Below are 26,153 nucleotides of genomic sequence, written 5' to 3' on the forward strand. Positions count from 1 at the left end.
TATTCACAGTACTATATATACTCTACTTATAACTTTGATTTGCAGCATTGAATCAAAACTTTGAATCAAATTCAATTTTGAATTAAAAAAAAATATTAAATATAAAATGTGTTGTGTTGTGTGTTTATTTAAAAAATATGAACTTAGATGTTGCGGATGCGGAACTGTGTTCTGAGATGAACTGTCCAGCAGAAGAGTGCGAAGGCAGCGATGACAACGAGTGTCTCGATTGGGAGCTGTGAGAACCATGTGACGACCTTGGACTGAACAGCAACCTTTGTAGAGACAACTGGTGTTGTTTCGCCAATACGGTAGAGGTCAACTGTGTACTCACCGTGAAGGAACTGTGTTGGGATTGAAACGCGAGATTTGGAGAGTGTCTGTGCAGCACTGAGTCTAGCAGCAACTTGGCCGTCTGGTGTCATGACCTTAGCGACGAAGAAACCACCAGTGATAGCCTTGTTGTTGAACATTGTTGTGTAGTCGATTGTGATAGCATCAGATGTCTGGACAATCTTGTGGTCGAAAATGATTTGGCCTTCGATTTCGTACTCCTGTGTGAGCTTCTTTCCGTTGAACTCGAGTGGAAGATACTCTTCACCCTTGCGGACAACGATTTCAGCTGTGAGTTTGCCACTTGGAACGGAAGCGTCGATTGTGAACTCGACACTCTCGAGGCCCTTCTGGTCGCATGTAGCTGTCTGCTCGGCAACAACGCGGTCGCCCTTCTTGAGGAGGATGACTGGGAATGCTAAGCCTGGAAGTAATGTCTTTCCGACGTTCTTCTCCTTGACAACTAACTCAGCCTTGATTGTCTGGCCGTATGTCAACTTCTGTGGCTTCTCGAGACCCTTGACCTGTTCAGCGATGATCTCTGAGTTCAATGTGACAGCGATTGGTTCCTGTAATGAGAGAGGAACTGTGAATCCCTCGGAGTTCTTGAAGACGAACTCGATGTTGAAGCCTGTAGCGAGATCGATGTTCTCATCAACTGTTGTTTCGAACTCGACTGTGATGTTGTGTTCGACAACCTTGATTTCGCCATCGACTGTCTTAGCAATAGCGTTGCCGCACTTGAGAACCATCTGGTACTTCTGTGCCTCGGCTGGGCCACTTGGGAAGAAGCCTTCTGTGGAAGCATCCTTGAGATCTTCGCCAAATGACTTCTCATCGTTGAACTGTTCGACAGCACCATCAACGATGACACCTGGAACCATGGAGACCTTGAGAAGTTCGCCAAGCTTTGGTGTGGAGTTGATCTTGTGGGAGATAACTGTCATGTTGGCGTGGTAGAGGTAGCGGAACTCCTTGCGTGTGTGGATACCGTGCTGGCGGTCACCAATTTCGACAGAGAACTTGACGTAGCCGTCTGGAATTGGGTTCTTTGGATCGAATGTCCACTGGAATGTGTGGTCAGGCTTGAAGTCAGCAGAGTCGTAGAAGAGGAGGGCTTCGGATGAATCGTAGACAGCGAATGTGGCCATTGTGCCTTCTTCGATTTCGATGCCGTCTTCGAATCTGCCGTGGAGGACAGACTTGACAGCAGCACCTGGTTCGATGATGCCGCCAACTGGAATGACTTCTTCAGCGCCAGCTGTGACATCGCAGGAGATATCAACTGGAAGGGAGACTGATGTCTGGATGTTCTTTGTAACATCAACCTGGTGGCCTTCACGGATTGGAAGCCATGTCTGGATATCGAATGTAAGTTGGCCGAGCTTTGTAGCTTGTGTGTATCTGTCACCCATCCAAACACCGTTACGTTCATCGAAATCAAGCTTTGTGTCAACGGACTTTTCATCGCCAATTGTTGTTGTAAGGTTGATGGAAAGATATGGGTTGACGAAGCGCTTAAGGATACGGGCAACAGCAGCTGGGCGGACAACCTGGCCAAGTGTAAGACCACCACGGCCAAGTTCTAAGACCTGGTTATCTGTTGTAATGGCGAAGAGCTCGATATCAAGTAAACTCTCGAAGATTCCCTGTGAAACGAGGAGGCGTGTAAGAGAGAAGAGATCGTTGATTGTTTCTGGGACTTCTGGGTTCTTGAGCTCTTCTGGGACATCATTAGCGCCTTCTTGGTTAAGAGCGTTAAGGAGATTGCCAATCTGGTAGAGTGTGATGTTCTTAGCCTTGATGCCGTCAGAAATGATCTTCTTGGAGTACTGATCAGCACGATAGTTGTTGGACTGGAGAGAAATGGCTCTGGAGATGGCTGTACCGTAGATCTGAGCATCAATTTCATTGATGCCATCGAAAGAGTAGCGGTCATCCTGTGTATGGTCTGTGATGTAGTTACGGATGGCAAAAGTGTTGAGCCATGTAAGTTCGTTCTCAAGCTTGTTGAGGGTGAGGTAGGCGAAGTGTGTGGCTCTAACTGATGGGTCAGCATCTAATGTATCGCGGAAGAGACCAGAGTTAGAATCATAATGGTTCTTAAGGAATTCAACGATGGATGGGATATCAAGAGCGTTTGGTAAGATAATTGTGGCGGCCTTGAAATAGTAGTAAGTGGCCTCAACTGATGACTTTTGGCCTGGTGACATGCCAGCACCGCCATCACGGTTACGAAGGGATGTGATGAAGCGCTGGGCATTGGAGAAGTCCATGTTCTTGAAGAGGCCATATGTGAAGCCTAAGTAAATGGCGTGGTAGGTAATTTCTGCTGTTGGTTCCTGACCAGAAACTTCGTAGAAACCACCGTTAGCATGCTGTTTCAATCCGATTTCAGCGAGTCTCTTGCCGAGAAGATATTGATCAATACCGGCAGAGTGAGCTAAAGCAGTAAAGAAAAACATTTTTGACGAACCGAAATATTGAAAAGTGACATGGCAAATTGATCATTTCTCATTCATTTGCATTTCACAAGCTAATAACCATAATAATATCAATATATGAAGCATGATAACTTATTTTGATTATCACTATTGATAAGGTTTTTTGTGAATGTACAAAACTGGAAGCATTCACTTATAAGATATTGCAAATATAGCATCAATCAGATGATTATGCCTACCAATAGTTATTAAGCATTCAAATCGGTTGTTTTGATTTGAAATAATTGCAATTAGCAGAATCAACAGCCCTTGATAGCTGTAGATTAAGACATTATCGCAAATTTCAAAATTCTTACTAATTATAGAACTAACTATGATGTGGAAATAATAGATTATGAAGAGTTAGAAATGTTTACTAAAGTTTGTAAAAAAAGAGAAAGTTTATTAACTTTAGAAATACTTTTATTGATAATTGCAAATTCTGCTTGGCAATTACCAGTTGAAAAATGAATCAAATTGTTAGTAAATGGTTCTCTTGGATTAGTAGGTACTACAGTTCTATAAAATGTTGATGAAATCGAATTGTCAATGTAACAACTATCAACTGTTGTTTGTTCATTACCATCGTTATATATCAAACATGAATATTTAGGAGCAGTGTTGTTAATAAAAGAACAACTTTTTACAGTAAGAGAATTATATGAATGGTAAATAATTCCTTGATTTGATTTTGTTTTGGTATTATTTATAATATTACATGAATCAATCAACGCGTTATTCCAAAAATTTATTATTTCACCTGCAGCTAAATTATTAACAACAGTTGAGTAGTTAAATTTTGTTGTGTATTTACGAGATTCGCATCTAAAATGTCCAACAGGTTTAAGAGCTTTGCAAGATGAGAAATTTGTTGATGACACTACAATATTATCATTGAATGCACTTAAAGCATCAATACTAACACCTTCTTTTCCTAAATCGAAAAGGGAACTTTCAATAAAAAAGTTATCTTTATCAACATTTGTAAATGAAAATTGGCCTTGCCCGGTGCTTTGGCATTTCGTACAACAGAATTTTCGTTGAATAATTGAACTATCACTGCCAATTTTGTAGTAAATGCAACTTCCACTTAATGTTGAAGTGCATTTACTAAAAGAACACCGATTATGTAGAAACAAAGCATTGGAGATGGGTTCGAAGCTGATAACGCGGTTATTATCATCAAAAAAATTGCAATTATCTAAGTAATATTGACCATTTAATGATGATGGATTGCAGTTTTGGCATGATTTGATTTCTTGGCCTGTAAATTGAATGTTATAGTATTTGCTCCATGGGTCGTCATCTTCTTCAGATGACTTCCCTGCAAATTCATGCAAATTGGCAAAAAACGGTTTCTACTTCCCCTGTGAAATTCTAGTGCAATTGCATCAATATGAATAGCAAGTGCTTTCGTTTCTAAATAATTCGTTAACACTCTTGGAATATTGGATATACTGGGAATGTTGAGATTCATAAACTTTTTCGATACTATTTGAAGGAATAGGGATAGCTGATAGCACCACAAAATCAAAATTATGCAGTAAATAGTAGTTATTTTACATGTAATTTTGATTAATCTACTTATTATCAATTAATCTTATCGATAATTGTACTTTATACGTCTTCTAATGATGATTTTTTATTAGAACTATCCAGATAAAGAGTTTTCTGCAATTCGAAACTATTGATCCATATAGAATTCATATAATCATACCTCAAATTGTTGAAGTATTAGTTGTTTAGAAAGAAATTATTAAAGATTCATTTCCAAAATAATGATATAAATACTTTAGAGCTAAGAAAAATTATAAAACAAGAATTATTCGGTAACTACAATTGATTGATAACTCATTTCAAACGAGTTCGGATTCAATTGAGAAGATTCTGAGAGCTTCGCCGATTGAAATCGGATTTCCATTCATGAAGTATTCCGCGAGAACCCTGATAACTCTGTTTCCTACTTCAGAATCGAATTCGTCATCATAATACGTTTCCAAAACGTCCCTACTGAGTTCTGAGAAATATTGAATTTGATCTAGGCTGAATATACGAGCGTATTCAGTAACGTGGTATTTATCGCATCTATGGAGTAATTTGTACTTCCATTCTGTAGTGTTGATGTTTGGAGGCATTTTCTCATCGTACAATTCCTGTAATAAAAGGATAAGACCCTTGAAATGCTGTATGATGTTTTCATCATATGAATGAAGATAAGGATGATTCATCAAAGCTTCGATATCTGGACGGGCCTTTGGATCTCTTTGAAGACATTGCTTCATAATGTCAATAAGGAATGGTAATTCTGGGGGATCTTCTGTATATTCAAGTGAACCGTACTTAATTTCATAATTTCCACAGATGGCTGTTACTTTTGCAATGGGCTGATCTTGTGGAAACGGTAAGCGGCGGTACACCAGACGATATAAAATGCATCCTAGTGCCCAAATGTCTGCTGGACGACCGATCTTACTATCATCATCAATGTTAACGGCTTCTGGGGACATGTAGTTAAGTGTACCAACTTTAATATCGCGTGTAACACTTGTTGTGTCATCATGAATTGCAACACGGGTAGCAATGCCAAAATCAATCAGCTTGAGACGTTTGTTGACCATAAGAAAGTTTGCAGGTTTGAGATCTGCATGCAAAATCTTTCTTTCATGGCAAACACGAACTGCGGCTAGCATTTCCTGCCATGTTTTATGTATGAAATTTGAATCAAACTTACTTGGTGCGTTATCAAACTTTTCTTCAATTATTTCCTTCATTGAGTATCCTCCGAGCTCTTGAACGATATACATTGTACTACCTGTGTTATCATATTCATACATATGAATGATTTCTTTTGAATCTTTAAACTGTTGTAGTATTTCGACTTCATTCATTAAAGAATTCAATACAGCATCTGAAACTTTCGTCAAATCGACAACTTTGATGGCAACTTCTTGACCTTCTGGATTCCTTGCAACATAAACTTTGGATGTACCGCCTTCACCTAAAAGGTTAAGAATTTCGTAATAATGTCCATTTACTTTGACGATGTTTTTATCTTTTGGTGAATCATTATTAACTCTGCTGGATGTAAAACGAGATTCGAATGATTTTGTTATATTTGATGGAGGTGATTGTTTCGTAGACTTTGTTCTTTGTGGCTCTCCACCCCATGCATTAATTGATAAGCTATTACTGCCATTGTGTGAAATTCCTTTTGTAACATCGCGAGAGGCTTTGCCAATCCTGCTGAGTTGAGAATTAGCTTCTGAATGTGAAATGCTCCCAAGGGCTGTTCTCCCAGCGCGATTGGACATTGTGGACGTTTAAGAATTTGAGAAAGTGTGCGTTTATTTTGTTAATGATTGAATTTATGCGATGATATGATTCAAATATTCATGTATTAATTACACCTAAGTTACAGCAATATCAATTCAAGAATAAATGCAGTTCATCCAAAAAAAAAATCTCAAATTCCATGTTTCATGCTGATGGATTCTGCAACTAAATAAACTTGAAGAACAATATAAAAACATATCATTATAGTTAAAAGCAACTCAAAGATCATCTAAAGTTTATCGGTGTGTGGCATAATAAAGGTGTGAAACAATGAAAAAGTGTCAACTGGCATTTTTTTTCGGAAAATTTGCCATTAAAAATTTTTCATGGCTCCCAGCGACGACTCCAGATATTGCCCATTTCTTGTTGATGATGTTGACCTTCTTCAGAACTTTCTCTCACAAAAAGGTGCTAATTCCTCTGAAAAAATCGAAAAATTGTCACTTTCAATAAATGTTGGCCCCAACGATGCAGATTTATATTTGGATTTGGAACTCTCTAACATTCCTTTAATGCATGTGTTAGCCTTTATGAATTGTATTGATTGTATTACATATTTGCACCGAGAATACCATGTGGATCTATTGCAGCACACAAGCAATTCATATTCTACACTCCACTATGCAATTCACGGACATGCAGAGTTAGTTATTGCATACATCTTAAGATTCGCACCTCATGACAAAATTATTAGGATTATTAAGGATGAGAAACAAAGACAATTTAAGTTAGTTTATTTGGGCATCTCCAGTAACTGTTCCTATGGCTTACAACGCTTATTAGAATTTGATTACGTTCACAACGCCGAACTTTCCACTTTTATGAATGAAATCGATTGGGCTACAAAAAGAAACTCATATGAATGCTTAGAATTTATTTTCAATTACTTCGTTGTCAAATTCAACGGAGATTCTCCATTACGCAACGCCATTGCCAGACAATACCCCAAACTCGTCAAGATACTTCTCAGATCAAATCCAACAAGCGCCAGGCCACAAGATATCGTCAACGGACAAACAATTCTCGATTTGGCCTGTGGCTCCAAAGGAACGGACCCAGATGCCACGATTGATATTATTAATACAGTCCTTGATTACTACAACGTAAGACAAGATGAAACTGCCATTTTCGCTGCATTACAATCCGGAAATCTCCAAATTGTCAACAGAGTCATTAAGATGGGCTGTAAAATCAGTAATGTCCTTAAGGATGGAAGGAATCCTGCCGGAAAACTTTGTTTCCTTGATGAAGACGAGGCAATTCAAATTCTCAAAGTTATGATTGATAAAGGACTCGATATAAATTATACAGGTCCGAGCAGGAACACTGCTTTCGGTGATTTGCTCACTTGTCTTAAGAAACCATTCCATTTGCTTGATTATATGCTCGAAATCGGCGCAGACATGACCAAACCATATTATAGGAATCTCAGTGCAACTGAATCTAATGAATCAATTGCTGCTTTCGTTAAAAATAATCAGAGCAAAGAATTTCAGGCATTAGTACGAAATCATCCGAAAAGCTTCGAAAGGATTAAGTAATCTAAAACCATAATTTTAAATTTAACATATTTCAAAAAGAATTTTCAAATTTTTAAATTTTTTAATTTTTTTGAAGTAAATAATGATCGACACTGTATCATTATGATTATTTCCTAGAAATGTCCTTTTCATTAGTGAATTTACTAAAGTTAATTAAAAATCTAATTTCCAAATTCATATTTGAACTGAGTTTTGAAACAAATACAAGCACATCATCTTTAATGTAAGGATTACAACATGAGATTAAGTTAAGATATAATATCATAGCCATATTTATCTAAGAAATATTGAAATAACATCATATATTTGGAAATTTCTATAATGGTATATTTTAAAATAGCTTCATAAAAAGATATGGATCAAATATTAGCTTCCAATATACATTACTTTTCATAGAAACATCGAAAGTAATGGAGTTATAAAATAAAAAGTGACAATAATTATGTTATTCTTCTTAACTATCCAATATTTTAATGAAACATTCGAAAATGATCAACCGAATAATAAATGGAATATAATAGGTGAATCTGAGAAATTAGAAATTGCTCAGTGCAGCGCATCTTTTCAATTTTTAATTCGAAATTGCTTACATGTTAATAATACAGACAAAAGATTTCATGCTTCTGCAGAAATGAAGACAGAAATTACAAGTACCCCGTTTTTAGTTCAATTTACTGCAAAAACTCAAATGCCAACAACTGGTTCTTTAATTTCACTTTCAATGTTAAATGGCGAAGAATCAGAAGTTGAACTAACACTTACATATTCAGATGATGATCCTCAATATGCATTTATCGATTCTTCCCAAAATAAAACTATCGGAAATATAACACACGAACGTGATTTAACGCATCACATTACTTTAGTTGTGAACACAGATAACACCTATTATATTTATGCTAATGGAATTATCCTCAAAGGAGGAGTTTTGTCGAAACCAATCAAATTCCCACTCAACAAGGTCGAACTTCTTGTTGAAAATGGAAATACTACATCTCAAATAGGTAATATTATTGTTACTAGTGATATTAAGGATAGATATCCTTTATTAATCAGTACTTTTCTACAATTTCGTCAAATAGAGAGACTAGATCGTCTCAGAGTAATTGTCGATGCAGAAGAAATGCGCCTCTTTGATGGAACACCAATAGATGAGCCTCTTGATCGAGAAGATGAATATGGAGTACCATTAGAGTTTAGTAAAGCAGATCCACGAAACTTTAATTTCCCTTTCAAGTTAGAACGACCAAAGGAACGTCTTTCAAAGCTTAAGGAAGCCCAGAGACCATCAACTCTCGATAAAAGAATGCAAAAGAAGGACTTTGATCCATTAGCTAACAGTGAAACTCAAGAAAGAGCTGAATTGTAAAATACGGACTAGTAATAAAATATTATTTATAAGAATTTTAATTTTTATTTTAATATACGCAATAACTTAATTTACAATATCCCAATATTTAGATATTCTTAGTCCAATCAATATATAGTAAACAAAAAAATATCACCAATTTTTAAAATTGTTACTGACTTTCTTACAATAGAAATACAAATAATTTTATTCACAAACAGGCATTGATAGACGAGAAAACTGAAAAGTTAAATCCACAAGTTGCTCTTGTAAATAATCTCTCCCAAAGTCAGCAGGAATTTGCATTGGCTTTGCTTCAAGCTTTTCTGGTACAAATTGAAACTTATATTCAACTTCTGGTACGTTTTTCTCTAATTCGACTTTTTGTAATGCTTCTGGTGAGAGAACATATGTGGATTTATAAGGTTTTGGTATATCATCTTTTGTTATTTCTATTTTTGTTTCAGCTTTGTTAACGATTTTTTTTCTATTAAAATTAACTCCTGGAGAAACGGCTTCAAAATGTTCATCATCCAAATTTTCGTTGTATTTTTTCTCGAGTCTCTGTAGAACAAATCTCATCATCGCCGTAGAATTCTCTGGTGCTGCCATTTTTTTGATACTTTGATTTTAAAAAGTGATATTTTTAAACGTCTATTTCTATCAATTGTGTTGCATCCTTTCTTCTACAGCAAGAAAGATATAAGTATAAAATGCAACGGAAATTGTTCCTATTATTTTTAAGACCAAAAAGTCAGTAATAGCAAAATAAAAAATTCGAAATTCAAATTTTTCCTGATTTAAGCGCAAGTCTAATTCCAATTGTAAGAAATATAGCATACTCAATAATTATTATTTAGGATTCCTCAACTTTTAAAAATACCTGGCAAATTTAACAAAAATAAATTCTTTTGATCTTCAAAATCATTGGAATTGAAATCTTCGAAATTACAATTTTTTTGACTAAGGGTTTCGTTTTGCTAAAATTGTCACTTTTATAGCATATTTGTTTTTGGATGTTTTGCGAAACCAAAAAAAAAACTATGATATACAATGTGTGTGTAAAGAAAATACTTTATTTACTAGTTAAAAAATCATTTGGTATTGATCAAAGGTGACCAAACTATTTTTTGAAAGTCCGCCATAACTTTAATGGTACTATTTCAGCGTGTACAATGAATACAAAAATTCTAAGAGTGCCACATAAAATAGTACTTTAGACTTGAGTTAATGCTACCAAGCAAATGTTAAAAAGATGACTTTAGTGTTTTGATAATCAAAGATTAAAATCATTATTGTCTAAATCAATAATCATAACGACAGAAGTTAATGTTTTTTCATAAGTGCTTTAAATCCACTTTTAAAAGTATACCTCAAAAATCAAAATATCAAAAAAAATTGGCCGATAGGTTTGGCTTTAATTTTTGTCTGCTTTTATGATTTGATATGGATGTTATAATTTTAAAAGTTGAGCCAAATTCACCAATAGATTTTTGAGATTTGCAAATACTCAATAATTTTCAGCGTGTTATCTTTTATTAAAAGAACTATTTGGTTTCAGTATCATATAAATTGATATTTACTTTCTATTTGAACCTTCATTTAGCTAATGATTTAATAATACAGATTTCATCTAGTCCTTATAAGAGAATTTTGAATTTGTTATAATAAAAAAACTATGGCATTCCAAACGGGAACCGCGGTTGGTTACCATGGATTTCCGTCACCGGTCACATTTTAAAGATTTTTAAAGCCTTATAAAAATATGCTTTGTAAATCATTTTTTGTAAATCGGCAAAAATTTGGTAATTTTCTTCAACTAATAAATCTGCGAATAGCATTTATAATACAAGAACAATCTTTTAAAATGCGTTTGATTCATTTTTGTATAATTTCATATAGGCACATATATTCTTCCGGGACTTTCCGTGATTTTACCGTAAAATCATTAGTTTACACCAATTTTTCCGTATTTTGAATAGTTTACTGCACTTTTCCCGTAAAATTGAGTTACGGGCGCAAAATTTCCGGACCTCATTTTTCATAGAATATAATAATAATATTTGATAAAAAGATATATTATTTATATTTTTGATTTTTGAATTACGGAAAAAGTGAATTGATAACTTGATTTTTTTATATGGTTAATTTTTCAAATGATATTATGAAGATCTAAAATATTAAAAGTAAAAAAATTGAATTACGGAAAAAGTGAGGTCAAAAGTGAAATAAATTTGCAGAACAATTTTCATTGAAATAAGTTTTATTTTTCATTATTAATAACAATGCTGTAATAAACAGAAATTCATCAAAAGTGACAGCTCTCAATTTTTTGACATTTGTAAATTCTAAATTGAATGAGAAAAATGAAATAATACTAAGCATAATACAATATTCTAGATTTAATTATAATTAGGAAAAAGTTAGTTTTGAGAGTACTTTTCATAGGCATATAGAATGAAATCTTCTGAAAAATAATATCATATAAACTCATATTATTTTCTAATATATAACTATTTTATATAAAAATCAAATTCAATGATCTTAAAAGCGAAGGATAAACCTCAAAATTTACGAATATAATGAGTGGGAATATAATGCTTATCTATCATAAAACCATATGAAATATCAATTTTTGCTTTACGCCTAATTTTTGACGACTATTAGCAAAAAATGTTAAATGTTAACACTCAATCCATTTGAATATGAAAAATAAAATTGACTTTGATTAAATGTTTTTATTTATCATGCAATTCTTCTTGCGACCAAAGATTTGAATAAAAGTTCAAAAAATAAGATTGCTTAAAAAATAATATACGGTAGTGTTTACTAATAGATGAATAGTATATAAATTCTATTAAAATGGATTTGATCCAAAAAAATATATAAAATTTGATCATAAATAAAATCGTTTTAAATTACTTCTTCATTTAAATTATAACAATTATTTTTGGTTTTATAGTTTTTAAAGCTCATGTGGTTTTTTTAACCACAGAATACTTATGTGCTGTAGCAAGCTTGCAATCCAAAGCTCACGTTAGACAACAAGAGTCATGAAGTCTCATACTAAGGGATATCCAACATATATTTTAATAATCTAATGTTTGTGACAAATATTCAACATAAAATTAAGTTTTCGTTTCGTTACAAGGCATTCATACTTTGGAGATATCATATTTAATGTACAGAAAAGTTAATATTAAACAATACATGCTAAAGAATTAATAAATAAGATAATAAAATAAATTTATACGTAATTACTTTCATTTAATATGCTTTATGCTGTATAATATTGATTAAGAGGCATTAAAAGGTTCCATAATCTGCTTTTATAGGCAAGATTTTTGATAAAAATTTTAAATTTTGAAAAATGATGAGAAAAGGAAAAAAAAGGTAAATGAGAGCAAGAGGAGGGAAAAAAAGAAAAAGAAAAGGAAGGGAAGGGAAAAATAAAAGAAAGAAGGACATATAAAAATTTAGATGCGCATTCTTAATGCCGAGGCGGCTTGCCGCCGAGGCGCGATTTTTTTAGGCCTCTACGGTAACCCGGCAATGTTTTTTTAAATCTTGTACAGCCCTAAAAAAAACAAACAGATATAGCTTACACTTCTATAATAAAGATACCTTTTATAGAAATCAGTATGAAATGTGTTTTGGCTTATTGGAAGCATATCAGACATAATCGCCATAATCAAAAAATCTATATACCCAATAAGTAATAAATTTGTCGATATAGATTTTCCATAAAATTAGTTTTTAGTCTGATCTTAAAATAAATTTAATTTTTTATAAAAAAAATCACATTTAAAAGTACCTTTTTAGTAGCTCGAAATCCTGTTGGTGGATTTCGGGCGTACTTCAAAATTAGCTTTTCTTCTACATATGCAAGCTATATTTTAAATATGGAGCAAATCGGATCGGCGAAAGGAGTTTAGTTACCTTTTATTGATCAAGTTATTTTTTCTGGATAAGATATTATATGGATAATTGGATAGAAAATACAATTATATAATCTTGTACCTGGTTTAATTAAGCTAATTGTCATCAGAAACTTGTAATTTTTATGAATTTCAGATTTTCTTTTCATTACTGCTTTTCTTAATAGGTCAAGTTCTTATTTACGTTATAAAGTATGATATTTACAAATATCAAGTTATCGTGTTTTTTGAGAAATTATGAGAAACAAACAAAAATGAAAAAGATAGGAATAGCAATGAATAGTGATGTGGGTATAGAAAATGTAAGAGATATGAATGCAAAGCAATCAGTATTTAGGACATTGACCATAGATTTCGAAAAAAAAATGCTGCATATTGAGCGAAAACTATGATTATATTATAAGGCTGTCATTTAAAGCATAATGAAACTATTCCCTTTTCATTTTAATCAAATAAGATAGTAAAGATTTTTGAATTAGCTAGAAACTGATGAGATGTTTTCACAAATCAGATTTTTAATCTCTATAATGCATAATTCACTCAATATCTCAATTTTGATATTGCGAGATATTTTTGCTATCGGTTTCGCAATTTTGACACAATAGCAAGAGGGTTCTATAAGCATTATTATCAACGTAGAATCTGAATATCATATCAGAAAATGTCGCAAATCTGACATTTACCCGACCAAATAGCAAAAATAATTGAATACTTTTCGCAAAAACTTTAAAAATCGATAAAAATATGAAATATAGATATTAAAGAGACTTTTTATATAATATTCATAAAGATTTTCCAAAAATATGATACCGCAAAATTAAAAAAGTGACGTCTTGAGTGGAGTCAAAGGTCGAAATTGCTAGCTAAATGTTTTTTTAGCGAAATTGCGTATTGTACGTTTTTTTCGCAAAACGAAACCCTTATTTTGACTTCAAATTTTTTAAAGCTTCAACTAATATGTGGGGAAGAGGATACTGCAGCTATTATGACTCTGACCGAGGTTACAAAATTAAACAGGATGAATTTGATATAGAGCATATAGATAAATTAGATAAAAAGGCAGATACAAGTTATCAAATTGACAGAGAAACAATTGAACATCAAGAATTTAAAGGAACCCATAGTATCGACTTTGAAGTTTATTCTAATGGCCTAGGTCTTATGCATATTGCTGCTATTTGGAACTCATTAGACGAATTCATTTTTCTTCACAAGACTCATAAATTGGATATTAATGTAAAAGACCGTAGTAACCATATCCCACTCCATTACGCATGTTCTCAGGGTTCCACAGAAGTTGTCGCTTATATTTTAAGTCAATTAAGCGACGAAGAATTTAAGAAACCCGAAATAGATCATAACCTTTGCCTCAAATTAGCAGCACGTACTAGTTCCTGGCGTATAATTGAGATTCTTTGCCAGAAAGGAATTGATATGAAAAAGAATGGCCAAGAAGCTATCGAAATTGCAACAACTCTTACTGATATCGCAACGCTACGTGTTCTTCTCAGTCATTCCGGCGAAAACAGTAGAGTAACTTCATCACCAGTTTTATCAGCGATTACCTTTGACAAAATTGATTGTTTGAAGATGCTTTTTGCCAATGGATTCGAAGCAGACAAGCCAGTTATGGATATGCTCCCTCTTTACAAAGCATTGGATCAATATACTGTTAATCAGGGCATTGTCCAACTTATTTTGAGATATTCGTCAAAATACGATATTGACACCCAAAACCGCATGTCAACAGTTCATTACATTTGCAAATGCATGAATCCGAAAATTGCTGCAGATATTTTGGTTCATGATATCGATGTTAACAAGCTTGATGAACATGGACGACCAGGACCTTACTATTTCCAGTCCAAGCCTGATGGAGATCCGGCTGCAATTCTGGATATGCTTCTTAAGAAAGGTTTTAACGTAAATATAAAGTTCGGAAGTCCAAGTATTTCGATTCTCAACCATTTCATGACTTTGTACGGAAATTGGGAAAGAATTGTCAAATGGTTCGTCGAACATGACGCAGATCTTGAAGAAAAGCTCGCAAACTCTAAAGATAAAAGAACTCTTCGTGATGCAATCAAAAAGGTTTATCCTAAAATTAATGTTCCTGATAAAGATGAATAAAAAAAATTTTTTTCTAGCATATTCATTTAATTTTTTACTTATTTTTATGATAATATGAACTAGAGAGTTTCGGACTTTTACGCTTTGATTTTTTTAATAAAATGGAAATATTGGATTAATATTCAACAACTTCTGAGTTGAACTCATGATTTGTATATAACACTACTAGTTCTAAGTACATCTATGATTAACATCCCTAATTTTAAAGTAGAAAACTCCAATTTTCCCTAGAGAATTGAAAATGGATTGTATTGTTGTAGGATTGTGCAATTTTGTCTCTCTTCTCGCTATTCAAGTTCGGTTTTTTCGTGACTTGCTTGAAAATGTCGACTAAAATTTCCCTGATTTTGTCACTTTTCAAATCTCTAAACGTGCGAAATTTTAAAAATATGAATGCAAAACGTATCCACAATAGAGTAATGGAAGATTTTGAAGAGGTCAATATTCTTCTCTCAGAGCAGAATATCCCTTTTACTCACAGAAAACCGGCTGCTTTAACAAGAATACCAAATTTTGAACGTGCTCCAGTCAATACTTCATCAAAAAGAAAAGCAATTAAAAATAATCGTTCAGAATCAGCAAAACCAAAGAAGAAACGCATAAATAACGTTGAAAAAAAGAAATCGAGAGCTTCTTCTGAGAAAAATACAAATCGATCTGAAGAAAACAACGATTTTATTGTGTTAGAGTTCAAATCATTCATGCTTACAAAGAAATTACTCGACTTAAAGCTTAGAAACTACTTTCAAATATGGAATCGAAAATTATTGCAATACTTAATCAAGAAAACACGCGAACACAACAAGAATATAAACGAACAACAATTAGAAACTGTAGAAGAAGAAGAATCTTACGAAAAAACAGATTCGAAACAATCTTCAAATTCTCAAAATATCGAAAGGACAGAATTAATCGAATCAATACATGAAGAATATTCTTCATTAAGCCAAAATCAGAACGACCAAATAAATGAACAAAGCAATATCGAAGAAGAAGAAGTAGCAGAACAATACACAGGAATTGAGAATGCATTGAAGAATATACCTAAAGGAATTGTTGAGGATATATTCACGTCATCAGAAGATACCTCTAACTCTAATACTTTTGGAGATTCTCTGATAGAAAATTCTGATGTTGCTTTTTCATTCAATTCATGGAAGGCTGCAACAGAAGCGCGCAAATTACAGAGAAATGAAATCAATGAAGCAACATCTTATGGCCTAGAACTTAAATCTCTCCAGCAAATTATCAAAGATGTTCCAAAGAAAGGTCTATTTGAAGATTATTCTAGTGCATCTGATTATTCTGATGAATTGAATAAGGAACAGAATGTTGAAGAACTAAGAAATCAAAGGAAACAAAAGTCACCTCCACCATTAGCTGTAAAGCAGCCATTTGTGAACAATAACGATATTAATAATCAAGATGATGACGATTATGATGAAAAGGATACAAACGATGTTGATGTTACAGATGATATCTCAGATACTGACGAAGATTCCGAAAAAATTGCCGAAGAAGAAGAGGAGGAAGAAAACAATGTCGATAAAAGTGTTAGCAGCAAAGAAAGTGAAGATGATCATGATTCTGAGGAAGAAAAGAAGAAACAAGAAGAAGAAAGAATCCAGAAAGAACTTGAAGAAAAACAGAAACAAGAAGCTCTTAAAAAGAAGAAAGAAGCAGAAGAAAAGAAACAAAAAGAATTAGCAGAAAAGAAGAAAGAAGCTGAAGAGAAAAAGCGTTTGGAAGAAGAGAAACAGAAGAAGGAAGCAGAAGAAAAGAAGAAGAAAGAATTAGAAGAGAAACAGAAGAAAGAAGCTGAAGAAAAGAAGCGTCTGGAAGATGAAAAGAAGAAGAAAGAATTGGAAGAAAAGAAACGCTTAGAGGATGAAAAGAAGAAGAAACAACTCGAAGAAAAACAAAAGAAAGAAGCAGAAGAAAAGAAGAAGAAAGAATTGGAAGAGAAACAGAAGAGAGAAGCTGAAGAAAAGAAACAAAAAGAACTAGCAGAAAAGAAGAAGGAAGCGGAAGAAAAGAAACGTTTAGAGGATGAAAAGAAGAAGAAGGAAGCGGAAGAAAAAAAGAGAAAAGAAGCTGAAGAAAAGAAGAAAAGAGAGTTGGAAGAAAAACAAAAGAAAGAGGCAGAAGAAAAGAAGAAGAAAGAACTAGAGGAGAAACAGAAGAAGGAAGCTGAAGAGCAAAAGAGAAAAGAAGAGGAAAGGAAGAAGAGAGAGTTAGAAGAGTCTCAGAAGCTGAAGGAAGAAGAGGAAAAGAGACAAAAGATTGCTGCAGATAGAAGAGCAGTTGAAGAGCAACTTAAAAGAGAATGGGAAGAAAAGAGGAAGAAAGATGCAGAAGAAAAGAAGCGTAAACAAGAAGAGCAAAGAGCCGAGGCTAAAAGACAAATGGAAATTGAAAGACAGAAAATCGAAGAAGAAAACAAGAGAAAGGAAGAAGAGGCAAAGAAGCAGAAAGAACTCGAAGAACAAAAGAAGAAAGAAGAAGAAGCAAAGAAGCAGAAAGAACTTGAAGAACAAAGGAAGAAAGAAGAAGAAATAAAGAAACAGAAAGAACTTGAAGAACAAAGGAAGAAAGAAGAGGAAATGAGGAAACAGAAAGAACTTGAGGAACAAAAGAAGAAAGAAGAAGAAGCAAAGAAACAGAAAGAACTCGAAGAACAAAAGAAGAAAGAAGAGGAAGAGGAAGAAGCAAAGAAACAGAAAGCTTCTGAAGAAGAATCAGATTTATTTCTTGATGACATTGATGATGTTCAGATTTCACAAGATGATTCATCAGATGATGATGTGCAGATAGACATAGATGATGACCCAGATGTCTCAATTGATAGTGATGATGATAAAGATGTTCCAATTGATGACGACGATGATTTTGTTGACAGTAAATCTCCTCAAGATTCTCCAAAACAAGATGTAGTTTCTTCAGATGAATTCATCAGCACAGATAGCGATGCAGACTTTGCTAATGGACTTGAAATTGATGTTCCAGATCCTGTTTCAGCTCCACATGTTTCAGAAGATGAAGCTGAAACTAAATCAACAAGTACCCTTAAAAGTTCTGATTTCGCCACTGATGATGATTCAGATGATGATTACGAAGTTCCTCCTGCTGCTGATCCTAACGCCATTATAATCCCTGTTCCTCTTGAATCAATGCCAGACAGATATCTCGATGTTGCTGAGCCTAAAATTAAGATTCCTAAAGCAACAACGCATCCAGAAAAAGAAACAGATTTACTCAATTACCTCAAAATCCTCATTCATGATGAAATTTTCGAAAAGTTAGTGAACGCAGGACCTATTAAACCTGTTGTAGATCTACAATCAGAAAAGCAGAGACCGTGGAATATCACACCACAATATTCAGACCTCATCATCGATGTAATCAATGAAATTGTTGATGATGCTGATTTCTCAACAGAAGGATTGACGAAAGAAGACTTCATCCTGTTTGTTAATAGTCAGTTTACAGGGCAAACATATCAATTAGATAGAACTATCTCTGATACATTTAAGGCGGCCAAGAGCGGTATTTCAAAAACACAAATTAGCTATATGATGGAATTCTCTGATGAGATTTTAGAAGAGCAACTCAAAAAATTGTTTTAATTAAACTTGTTATATTATATTTATACGAAAATACAATGTTATTTTTTTCATATCATGAACATTAGATATTTTGATCGATACTAGAGATATGAGAATGATTTATCAATAAAACCTTATCAAAATTGTCTTGTGATTGATGTGGTTTATTATAATCCAGTTTGTTTGCGCTATATCACTATATTAATAGAAAATTTGGATGAAAATCATTCAAAGACTATTATAAAGGAATATCTTCATGATGTGAAATCGATTATTATATATATTGATTGATATATAGCTTTTAAAAGTGTAGACTGTGTGTAAAATATAAAAGATCAGTTAATATTAATAATATGATATTGCTGAAGGAGTGTTGCCATTTATGCCTGTTGTTAAATCGTAAGCTCGCATTTTATGGAAATTCTATACAAATTAAAAATATCACGAAAATATTAAAATATAATAATATTCAAATATTATCAAAATGAATCTAAATAGTCTTTATGTCACCAATAAATTCGTTATCTAACCTCAAGGTTTTGAAGGATATGAAAATTTGAATAACAAAAATAGCAGGCTTAAGACATAGGGCGTTATCATCCACTGTAAAGGTAGAGCATATACAAATTACCGCCTATTTATACGGATATTTCAAAGAATCGTAAAAGAATAATGAAAAATTATTTTTCAAATAGAAATCACTACAATGAATCGCGAGCTTAGGAGAAAGTGAAACGCTATTGGATATCAACGCAAGCTGCTATTTAGGAATAATGCGATTCTTCTGTTCCTAAATTTTATTGTTAATTCTCCGCAAATTGAATTTGAATACGTGTGCCAGTTCTAATCTTATTTTTAAAATTGATTTGTTCAAGAAATGCCATGACAGCGGAGTATGATACACAAAATTTCGATACAATTCTACATTTGGCTATCTGGCATGATATTATAGCAGTAAATTTATTCGCTGATATTTTTGGCATTTTTGAAATAATGACTACTCAATTATTTGAGAGAAGTTAACGTATCTGGAAATTAAAGATGGATTTGATTGTTTTAAAAAATTCTTTATATAAAACCAGATATTTGTTATCCAATCATATGATAATAAATTGTGTAAAATGACGTGAAACTACAAAATTTGAACTATAGAATAGATGGCAATATATTATCATTGGAATTTCAAAATAAATTTCGCAAATTTCATCGATTTCACTCAGAACATAAAATATTTATATTAGGCATTTTCTAGATAACGTATTTAAATCATTAAAAAGGTAATTCGATTCAAAAAGTGAGAACAAAAATCAATCTAAATTGAATCTATTCAAATTTATCGGTGCGATCATTTTGGAAAGGTACATTCACTAGGCGATAACAGTAAAATGGGATGAAAATAGGATAAATAGCATCCCTATATAGTGCCTAACAATATTTATACGGGCCAAAAAAAATTTGGCGAGAGATTTGGCGAGTTATAAAACTTAGAAAATTGAGAGGGATTTTTATTTTTGAATTTTTTTTGGAAAGTTAAAATTGCGATTAAAAATCGATTTCCGGGAGAACTAAGCATCTCATCATATATTTAAATCGAGAAAAATATTAAATAATAGTTGAATAGTATAACTACATGAAATTATGGCTGAATATACAGAAAAAATGAACATATTTGACATTTTTGGAAATTCATACGTTAGATAGTGACAAACTCATAAACTATACTTTAGCTAAGATTGATATATGGTTTCAACAACACATGGTTAAAATCGTAAAAATATTTTAGATTTCAAAAAGATATATATGGTAATATAATGGAACAGAGTCAACAAATAGCATGTAAAATATGTTATAATTAACTTTTTATTAGATCTAATAGTATATATCGAATGGTTTCCAGCTTTATGGTTAATTATTTTCTTTTCGAGCTTCTCTTTAACTGTTGTATTAAGGTTGTAAATTTTTGATGCTAGAAACTATGGAATCTTCTTTGCTGCTGCATTTTTCTTGAGAGTTCTTGCAATTTCGAATATATCTGCGCATTGTATGAAATGGGGGCTTTAAAATATCTTGAATCATAATAGGACTGCTTTTCCAAAGGAATGCTTATTTGTAAATCAGAGAGTTTCAAAATTGAGTGCAAGATTATCATCATAACTTAATAATTTTGTAGCGTTTTTTAGAAAAATGCGAAGGGAGCGCCAGCGACCGAGCATTTTTCTAAATATGCTACAAAATTATCATTCTCAATTGAATGATGAATCGAAAGAATTTTGTAGCGTATGATTATTTTCCCTTGAAAAATAAATTAAAAATTTTTGTATATTTAATCATACTGTTTAATGAGCATCCTAATTTACTAAAAATAAAAAGACGATAGAAAATATTCAAAAAACTTGATGGCTTTAGATAGTCTTTTCGAGGAGTAACTTTTTCAGTGAATCGTCGAACGCTATCCACTCTCATAACATGTCCTCTTAATGTCCAAGGATATGCAACTTTTATCCCCATATTCATTGATCTTCCAAAATTTCAATATCAAATTAGGCTTCAAAGTTCCTAAAACTTTAGCCATGAATAGGATGTCAATCTTAAAGTCATTTCCTACCTCCTTCATACATGAAATTAAGAATAAAAGTTAATTTTTTAAAGTTTTTTAGTGATAATTTTTCAATGGAAAATAATCGTATGCTACAAAATTTTCGATTACTGATCGGGTGAGAATTTTGATTTTGGTGCAAAAAAGGAAGACAAACTATTAACAAATCATTTACTGTTGTTCATCAAAAGAAGAAAACTTTGATAACAACTAATGATGATAAAATCAAGCTATCTTTTAATATTTTAAATTGATAAGACATTCAAAATATTTGAATGGTTTAAAATATTTTCTTTTAATTTCTATAAGATATTATCATGATTATATAATAAAATTTAAATTTTTATTCAAAAAGGCAATATTTCAAACTTTTAATTTCAAAAATCTTAATTCTGCAATAAGTGTATTTAATTGTAGCAAATTTAATGATCCTTCATCATGTTTAGCAATTTGGAACTCATAAATTAATGATTTCTTCAAGTAAAATTCTGCATTATTTCAAAAGTCAATAATTCTCTAGTAACTTTTCTTCAAACCCTAACCATTATATTATAGGTATAATGGAGAATAATTGCAAAGAAAGATAGCCGAATTTACTGGGTAGTTCTTGTGATGCGAAATAATTGCAAATTAACACCTAGTTTTAACAGCATCAATCTCTTTTTGCTTTCATTTAAATGCATTCGCACACTTTAATTTTGAAATATAAGAGTTTTGGAAATTATCAAATTTATCTGCTCAAATACTATAGATCTTCATAAGTGTTAATAGAATCATTAGCCTTACATATAGTGTTTAATATAATGATGCACATTATACTGGGATTCATTCCTTATTCATCTAGTTATTATAAGATTTACAACCCCGTGAAAATTTAAAATTTTGTCAAAAATAGTGAATGTACCTTTCATTTTGGGAACTAAACACAATTAAATATGAATCAATATCCTGCATTGATCAAAATATTTTTCATTTCGAAAACAATCGAGAAGAAAGTGAATTCAATTTAAAGTAGCTCCTTATGGCAAGTCTACTTATCCGTGAAGAAGCTCCAATTAAAAGTGAATCCAAGCCAATAGGTACAGTCAATGATAAGAATATCTTCAGCACATCTTATAGAGGTGTAGACAAACATCTCATCAGTTATGATAACGACGACTACGAACAAGAAAGAAACGTAGCTTTGAACAATTGGTCTGTTGATGGTGTTGTCCCTCTCACAAAAGAAGAACTTGAAGCCGAGCAGGTTGAAAATAAGAAGCTCATGAAGCAATTTACAAAGAACATTCTTAAAATGGACTACTCTAACATGAGTGTTCCATGCTCGTACTCGGAGCCACGTTCTTTCCTTGAACGCATGGCTGACTTCTTCTCATTTTTGGCTGGCGAATATCTTGACAAAGCCGCTGCAACGACCAGTGTCGAAGAGCGCCTTAAACTTATTTCCATTGGCATTGTATCATCTCTTCACCTTTACCACCAGAACAAGAAGCCATGGAATCCAGTTTTAGGAGAAACATATGTTTGCCATTACAACTCAGGTGCAGTATTATATGGCGAACAAGTTTCTCACCACCCACCGATTTCCAACTTCGAGATTTTCGGAAAAGACGCTGCATGGAAAGTTCATGGCCAATGTAATTTCAACATTGATTCATCCATGAACCACTTTGAAGTTATCCAGAAAGGTTTGTTTGTCTGCACATTCAACGATGGCGACAAGTACGAATGGGAATTCCCTAATACTTATGTCAACGGTGTTCAACATGGCGATAGATTCATCCGCGTCGTCGGAAAAGTTGTTGTTAAGAACAACGAAAAGGCCATGAAAGCAGTTATCCGCTTGGCTCCTAAGAAAGACAAGAAACTCGGAATCACAGATTTCGCACACACTTACATCTACGGCGGCATCAAGAAGATCCGTGGAAAGAAGGAGAAGAGAACAGATTTCATCAACGTATACCGCGGCGACTACTGCAAGCAACTTACAATGGATGATCAAGTTATATGGGACATCAACGCACACAAAGCAAAGAGACCAAATCAGGATGTCAATGATGATGAACTTTTACCAGCAGATTCAAGATTCAGATTCGATCGCGCTTATCTCATCGATAAGAAACCAATGGAAGATGCTAATTTAATGAAGAAGACAATCGAAGATGCCCAGAGACGCGAAGAAAAGCTTAGAATCTGTGTTAAGAAATAAATTAGTATAAAAATCTTTCTTTAAATTACTACAAAATGGTTATATCGTAAATTTGATGTTTCCATATATTTTTTCAACTAAACTCGTTTTATATCCTTCATCTAACGCTTTCTTTTTAACTTTACCGGATGGCAAAATATTATTCATATCGGAAAAGTGACAATAATTACCTTCTAATGTGCTATATTGTATCTAAAAGGGAATTATGTAATTCACATTGATACGCCAATAAAATAATTGTGAAATTGAATAGATTAATGCTTTATTTCTGTTATTTCTTTAAGATTTCTCGATTTTAATAATCATTAGCCATTTTGTTCATTTCTCTCAAATATAAATTAACCTCTTCTTTAAGAATTATGTCTGCTGTTTTTAATATATTAAAGGCTTTTGAATCATGAGAGTAATGGAGCGGTAAGTAAATAACACTCTATCATTAAGTCAGTTTTTTCTGTGCTAATTAAACAGCAAGGGATGTTGATTGAAAAAATCTAGCCGATTTAAAATTGAACATTGGCGCAACAAATTACTTGGATATCGGAAAATTGTCACGCTTTAGTCAACACGCGGTATATTTATTAAAGATAACATATAAAAATAGAGAAAGGTGATAAAAAAAGAGAAGTGCTATTTAAAAAAAATCATTATTAAGATAAGAGGCAGTGTGAATAGTTAGATTATTTTTTGTTTCTAATAAAATTCATCTTCGAAATGTTATTTCTATAATTATGAGAAACTGCCTAATGAAGTGCAGTTTTTCCATTCTTATTTTTTTCAATGATATTTGCACCATGTGAAAGAAGAAGTTTGACTATTGCTTTACTATTATTATATGCTGCACAATGAAGAGGAGTTTCTCCAAAATTGTTTTTTTTTCTTTGATATTTATCCCATGTGAAATAAGAAGCTCGGCTGTTACTTTACTATTATATTTTGTGTTGTAATATGAAAGGTGGTTTCTCCTTCCCTATCTTTATCATTGATATTTGCACCATGTGAAATAAGAAGTTCTGGTATTTCTTTTATATTTTTGCGTGTTGCATAATGAAGAGCGGTTTCTCCAAAATTATTTTTTCTTTGATATTTGTATCATATGAAAGGAAATAATCGAGAAGGGATGGAATGTTAAACATCACTGAATAAACAAAGCATTGGTTAATATCATATGTTTGATCAAAATAAGCAAAAAATGATTCAAGATTATAGGGTGTCCAAAGGTGTGTTTAGCACAAACCTGAATACTGCGAATAGAAATAAACAAGTTACATATATATAAAGTTTATTTAAATATAATCACCATTGGATTCAATCACGCGTTCGCAGCGATCGATCCAGGCTTGAAAGACACGCTTTAAATCATCATGAGAAAATTGCTCAAATTGCTCTCTTACAAAATTTTCAAGATCATCTGGACTCGCGAATTCGCGTCCTTCAGCTCTCTTTTTTAGCGTGCCGAATAAATAAAAGTCAGAGGGTGCAATATCAGGTGAATAAATTGGGTTTGGAACAACTTTGACATTGTTTTCCAACAAGTAATTCATTACCTTATGACTTTTGTGAACTCTTGAATTATCAAAATGAATTGCAAACTTTTGTTTTTGTTGTTTGGATTTCTCAAACTCATCAGAATTGATAATTTGAGTAAGAACATTGTCAATTAGATACTGAGCATTCATCGTATTAGGTTTTTGAAGAATATCAATTGCGATGATGCCATTCACGCCCCAAAAAACCGACAACATCATCATTGGTGTGTCAATTTTTTTCTTCGGGAATGTTTGCGGATTTTCATCCTTCGGGATCCACATGATTTTGGCTTCTGTTGCATATTGAAACCAAGACTCGTCCCCTGTTACTAAAAAGCGAAACTTCTTGGATTGATACGCACCCAATATAGAGAGGAGCTCTTTCGAAGATTGGACTCTAGATTTTTTTTGAACTGAATTAAGGTTGTGCGGAACCCAACGTGTATACGCTAGTTTGTAGTTCAAATAATTGTGCAGATAATAACTGACTGTTGTACGTGGTATCTTTGTCATCTCCTCTATCCTTCTGAGTGATGCTCTTGGGTCTTCATCTAGCGCTTGAAGAATTGCTTTGATTTTTCTTTGATCCGGCAATTTTTTGTCAATTTTTATGATGGGCGCCTTTTTGTTCATGAAGTGATACATCCTAACATGATACGTTACAGTGGAATAGCTAGGAGCATCCATACCGAAGCATTTTACCAATGTCTCGTAGATTTTTTTACAGTCTTTGCATTTTTTTGCAAGAGCGAGGATGTTTTCTTTATGATTCATTAAAAAAATGAAAAAAATCCCGCCAAAATTTCCCGCGAAAGTTAGTATACCTAAGTCGTGTACAGAGGCACTGCGCGCCTCCATACACCACTTAGCTGTTTTGACACTTTACAAAACTGGTAACGTATATTTTACAATACAACCACAACACCAACTTAACCTTAAATATTTACAAAACCGTCTGACACATAAACGACTTCACTAATGAATTCACTAATGAATTCACTAATGAATTCACTAACGACTTCACTAACGACTTCACTAACGACTTCACTAATGAAAAAATAAACGTTTTCACAAACGACTTCACTACTGTAAAAATAAACGTTCTCACTTA

The 26,153-nt window shown here is 32.9% G+C and overlaps 8 protein-coding genes and 1 pseudogene across 9 annotated transcripts, besides 9 other annotated features; 5 read left to right on the forward strand and 4 right to left on the reverse strand.

Annotated features, from left to right (window-relative positions):
• Positions 1-105: 105 nt before the first annotated feature.
• On the reverse strand, positions 106-2,805 carry TVAGG3_0147870 (uncharacterized protein; the record flags this gene model as incomplete). Its single annotated transcript, XM_001310420.2, has 1 exon — positions 144-2,798. One exon carries the CDS (start codon positions 2,796-2,798, stop codon positions 144-146), a length of 2,655 nt encoding a protein of 884 aa, XP_001310421.1.
• A 1,647-nt stretch (positions 2,806-4,452) lies between these two features.
• On the reverse strand, positions 4,453-6,398 carry TVAGG3_0147880 (PKc Mps1 domain-containing protein; the record flags this gene model as incomplete). Its single annotated transcript, XM_001310421.1, has 1 exon — positions 4,673-6,127. One exon carries the CDS (start codon positions 6,125-6,127, stop codon positions 4,673-4,675), a length of 1,455 nt encoding a protein of 484 aa, XP_001310422.1.
• Positions 6,399-6,454: 56 nt separating this feature from the next.
• TVAGG3_0147890 (spectrin binding) lies at positions 6,455-7,922 on the forward strand (the record flags this gene model as incomplete). The annotated part of the gene is made up of 1 exon (XM_001310422.2): positions 6,476-7,690. One exon carries the CDS (start codon positions 6,476-6,478, stop codon positions 7,688-7,690), a length of 1,215 nt encoding a protein of 404 aa, XP_001310423.1.
• Positions 7,923-8,132: 210 nt separating this feature from the next.
• On the forward strand, positions 8,133-9,059 carry TVAGG3_0147900 (uncharacterized protein; the record flags this gene model as incomplete). Its single annotated transcript, XM_001310423.1, has 1 exon — positions 8,133-9,059. One exon carries the CDS (start codon positions 8,133-8,135, stop codon positions 9,057-9,059), a length of 927 nt encoding a protein of 308 aa, XP_001310424.1.
• A 158-nt stretch (positions 9,060-9,217) lies between these two features.
• Positions 9,218-9,659, reverse strand: TVAGG3_0147910 (uncharacterized protein; the record flags this gene model as incomplete). The annotated part of the gene is made up of 1 exon (XM_001310424.1): positions 9,246-9,650. One exon carries the CDS (start codon positions 9,648-9,650, stop codon positions 9,246-9,248), a length of 405 nt encoding a protein of 134 aa, XP_001310425.1.
• A 1,670-nt stretch (positions 9,660-11,329) lies between these two features.
• Positions 11,330-11,366: a mobile genetic element.
• Positions 11,330-11,366: a terminal%2Cinverted (terminal inverted repeat of Banshee-A3 transposon ID:TVAGG3_0147920).
• A 1,060-nt stretch (positions 11,367-12,426) lies between these two features.
• Positions 12,427-12,622: a mobile genetic element.
• Positions 12,623-13,910: 1,288 nt separating this feature from the next.
• TVAGG3_0147940 (spectrin binding) lies at positions 13,911-15,107 on the forward strand (the record flags this gene model as incomplete). Its single annotated transcript, XM_001310425.1, has 1 exon — positions 13,934-15,106. The coding sequence occupies one exon, from the start codon at positions 13,934-13,936 to the stop codon at positions 15,104-15,106; it is 1,173 nt and encodes a 390-aa protein (XP_001310426.1).
• Positions 15,108-15,487: 380 nt separating this feature from the next.
• Positions 15,488-18,762, forward strand: TVAGG3_0147950 (uncharacterized protein; the record flags this gene model as incomplete). Its single annotated transcript, XM_001310426.2, has 1 exon — positions 15,496-18,732. One exon carries the CDS (start codon positions 15,496-15,498, stop codon positions 18,730-18,732), a length of 3,237 nt encoding a protein of 1,078 aa, XP_001310427.1.
• Positions 18,763-20,065: 1,303 nt separating this feature from the next.
• Positions 20,066-20,868: a mobile genetic element.
• A 564-nt stretch (positions 20,869-21,432) lies between these two features.
• Positions 21,433-22,215: a mobile genetic element.
• A 100-nt stretch (positions 22,216-22,315) lies between these two features.
• On the forward strand, positions 22,316-23,516 carry TVAGG3_0147980 (lipid transport; the record flags this gene model as incomplete). Its single annotated transcript, XM_001310427.2, has 1 exon — positions 22,329-23,516. One exon carries the CDS (start codon positions 22,329-22,331, stop codon positions 23,514-23,516), a length of 1,188 nt encoding a protein of 395 aa, XP_001310428.1.
• Positions 23,517-24,719: 1,203 nt separating this feature from the next.
• Positions 24,720-24,747: a terminal%2Cinverted (terminal inverted repeat of Mariner transposon ID:TVAGG3_0147990).
• Positions 24,720-25,856: a mobile genetic element.
• Positions 24,800-25,856, reverse strand: TVAGG3_0148000 (annotated as a pseudogene). The gene has a single exon. A coding segment is annotated over exon 1 (1,057 nt).
• Positions 25,857-26,119: 263 nt separating this feature from the next.
• Positions 26,120-26,153: part of a mobile genetic element that runs on past the window's edge.
• Positions 26,120-26,153: part of a terminal%2Cinverted (terminal inverted repeat of Maverick-1A transposon ID:TVAGG3_0148010) that runs on past the window's edge.

The sequence above is a fragment of the Trichomonas vaginalis genome, chromosome IV (genome assembly GCF_026262505.1).
Source record: "Trichomonas vaginalis G3 chromosome IV, whole genome shotgun sequence".
NCBI classification, from domain to species: Eukaryota; Parabasalia; order Trichomonadida; family Trichomonadidae; genus Trichomonas; species Trichomonas vaginalis.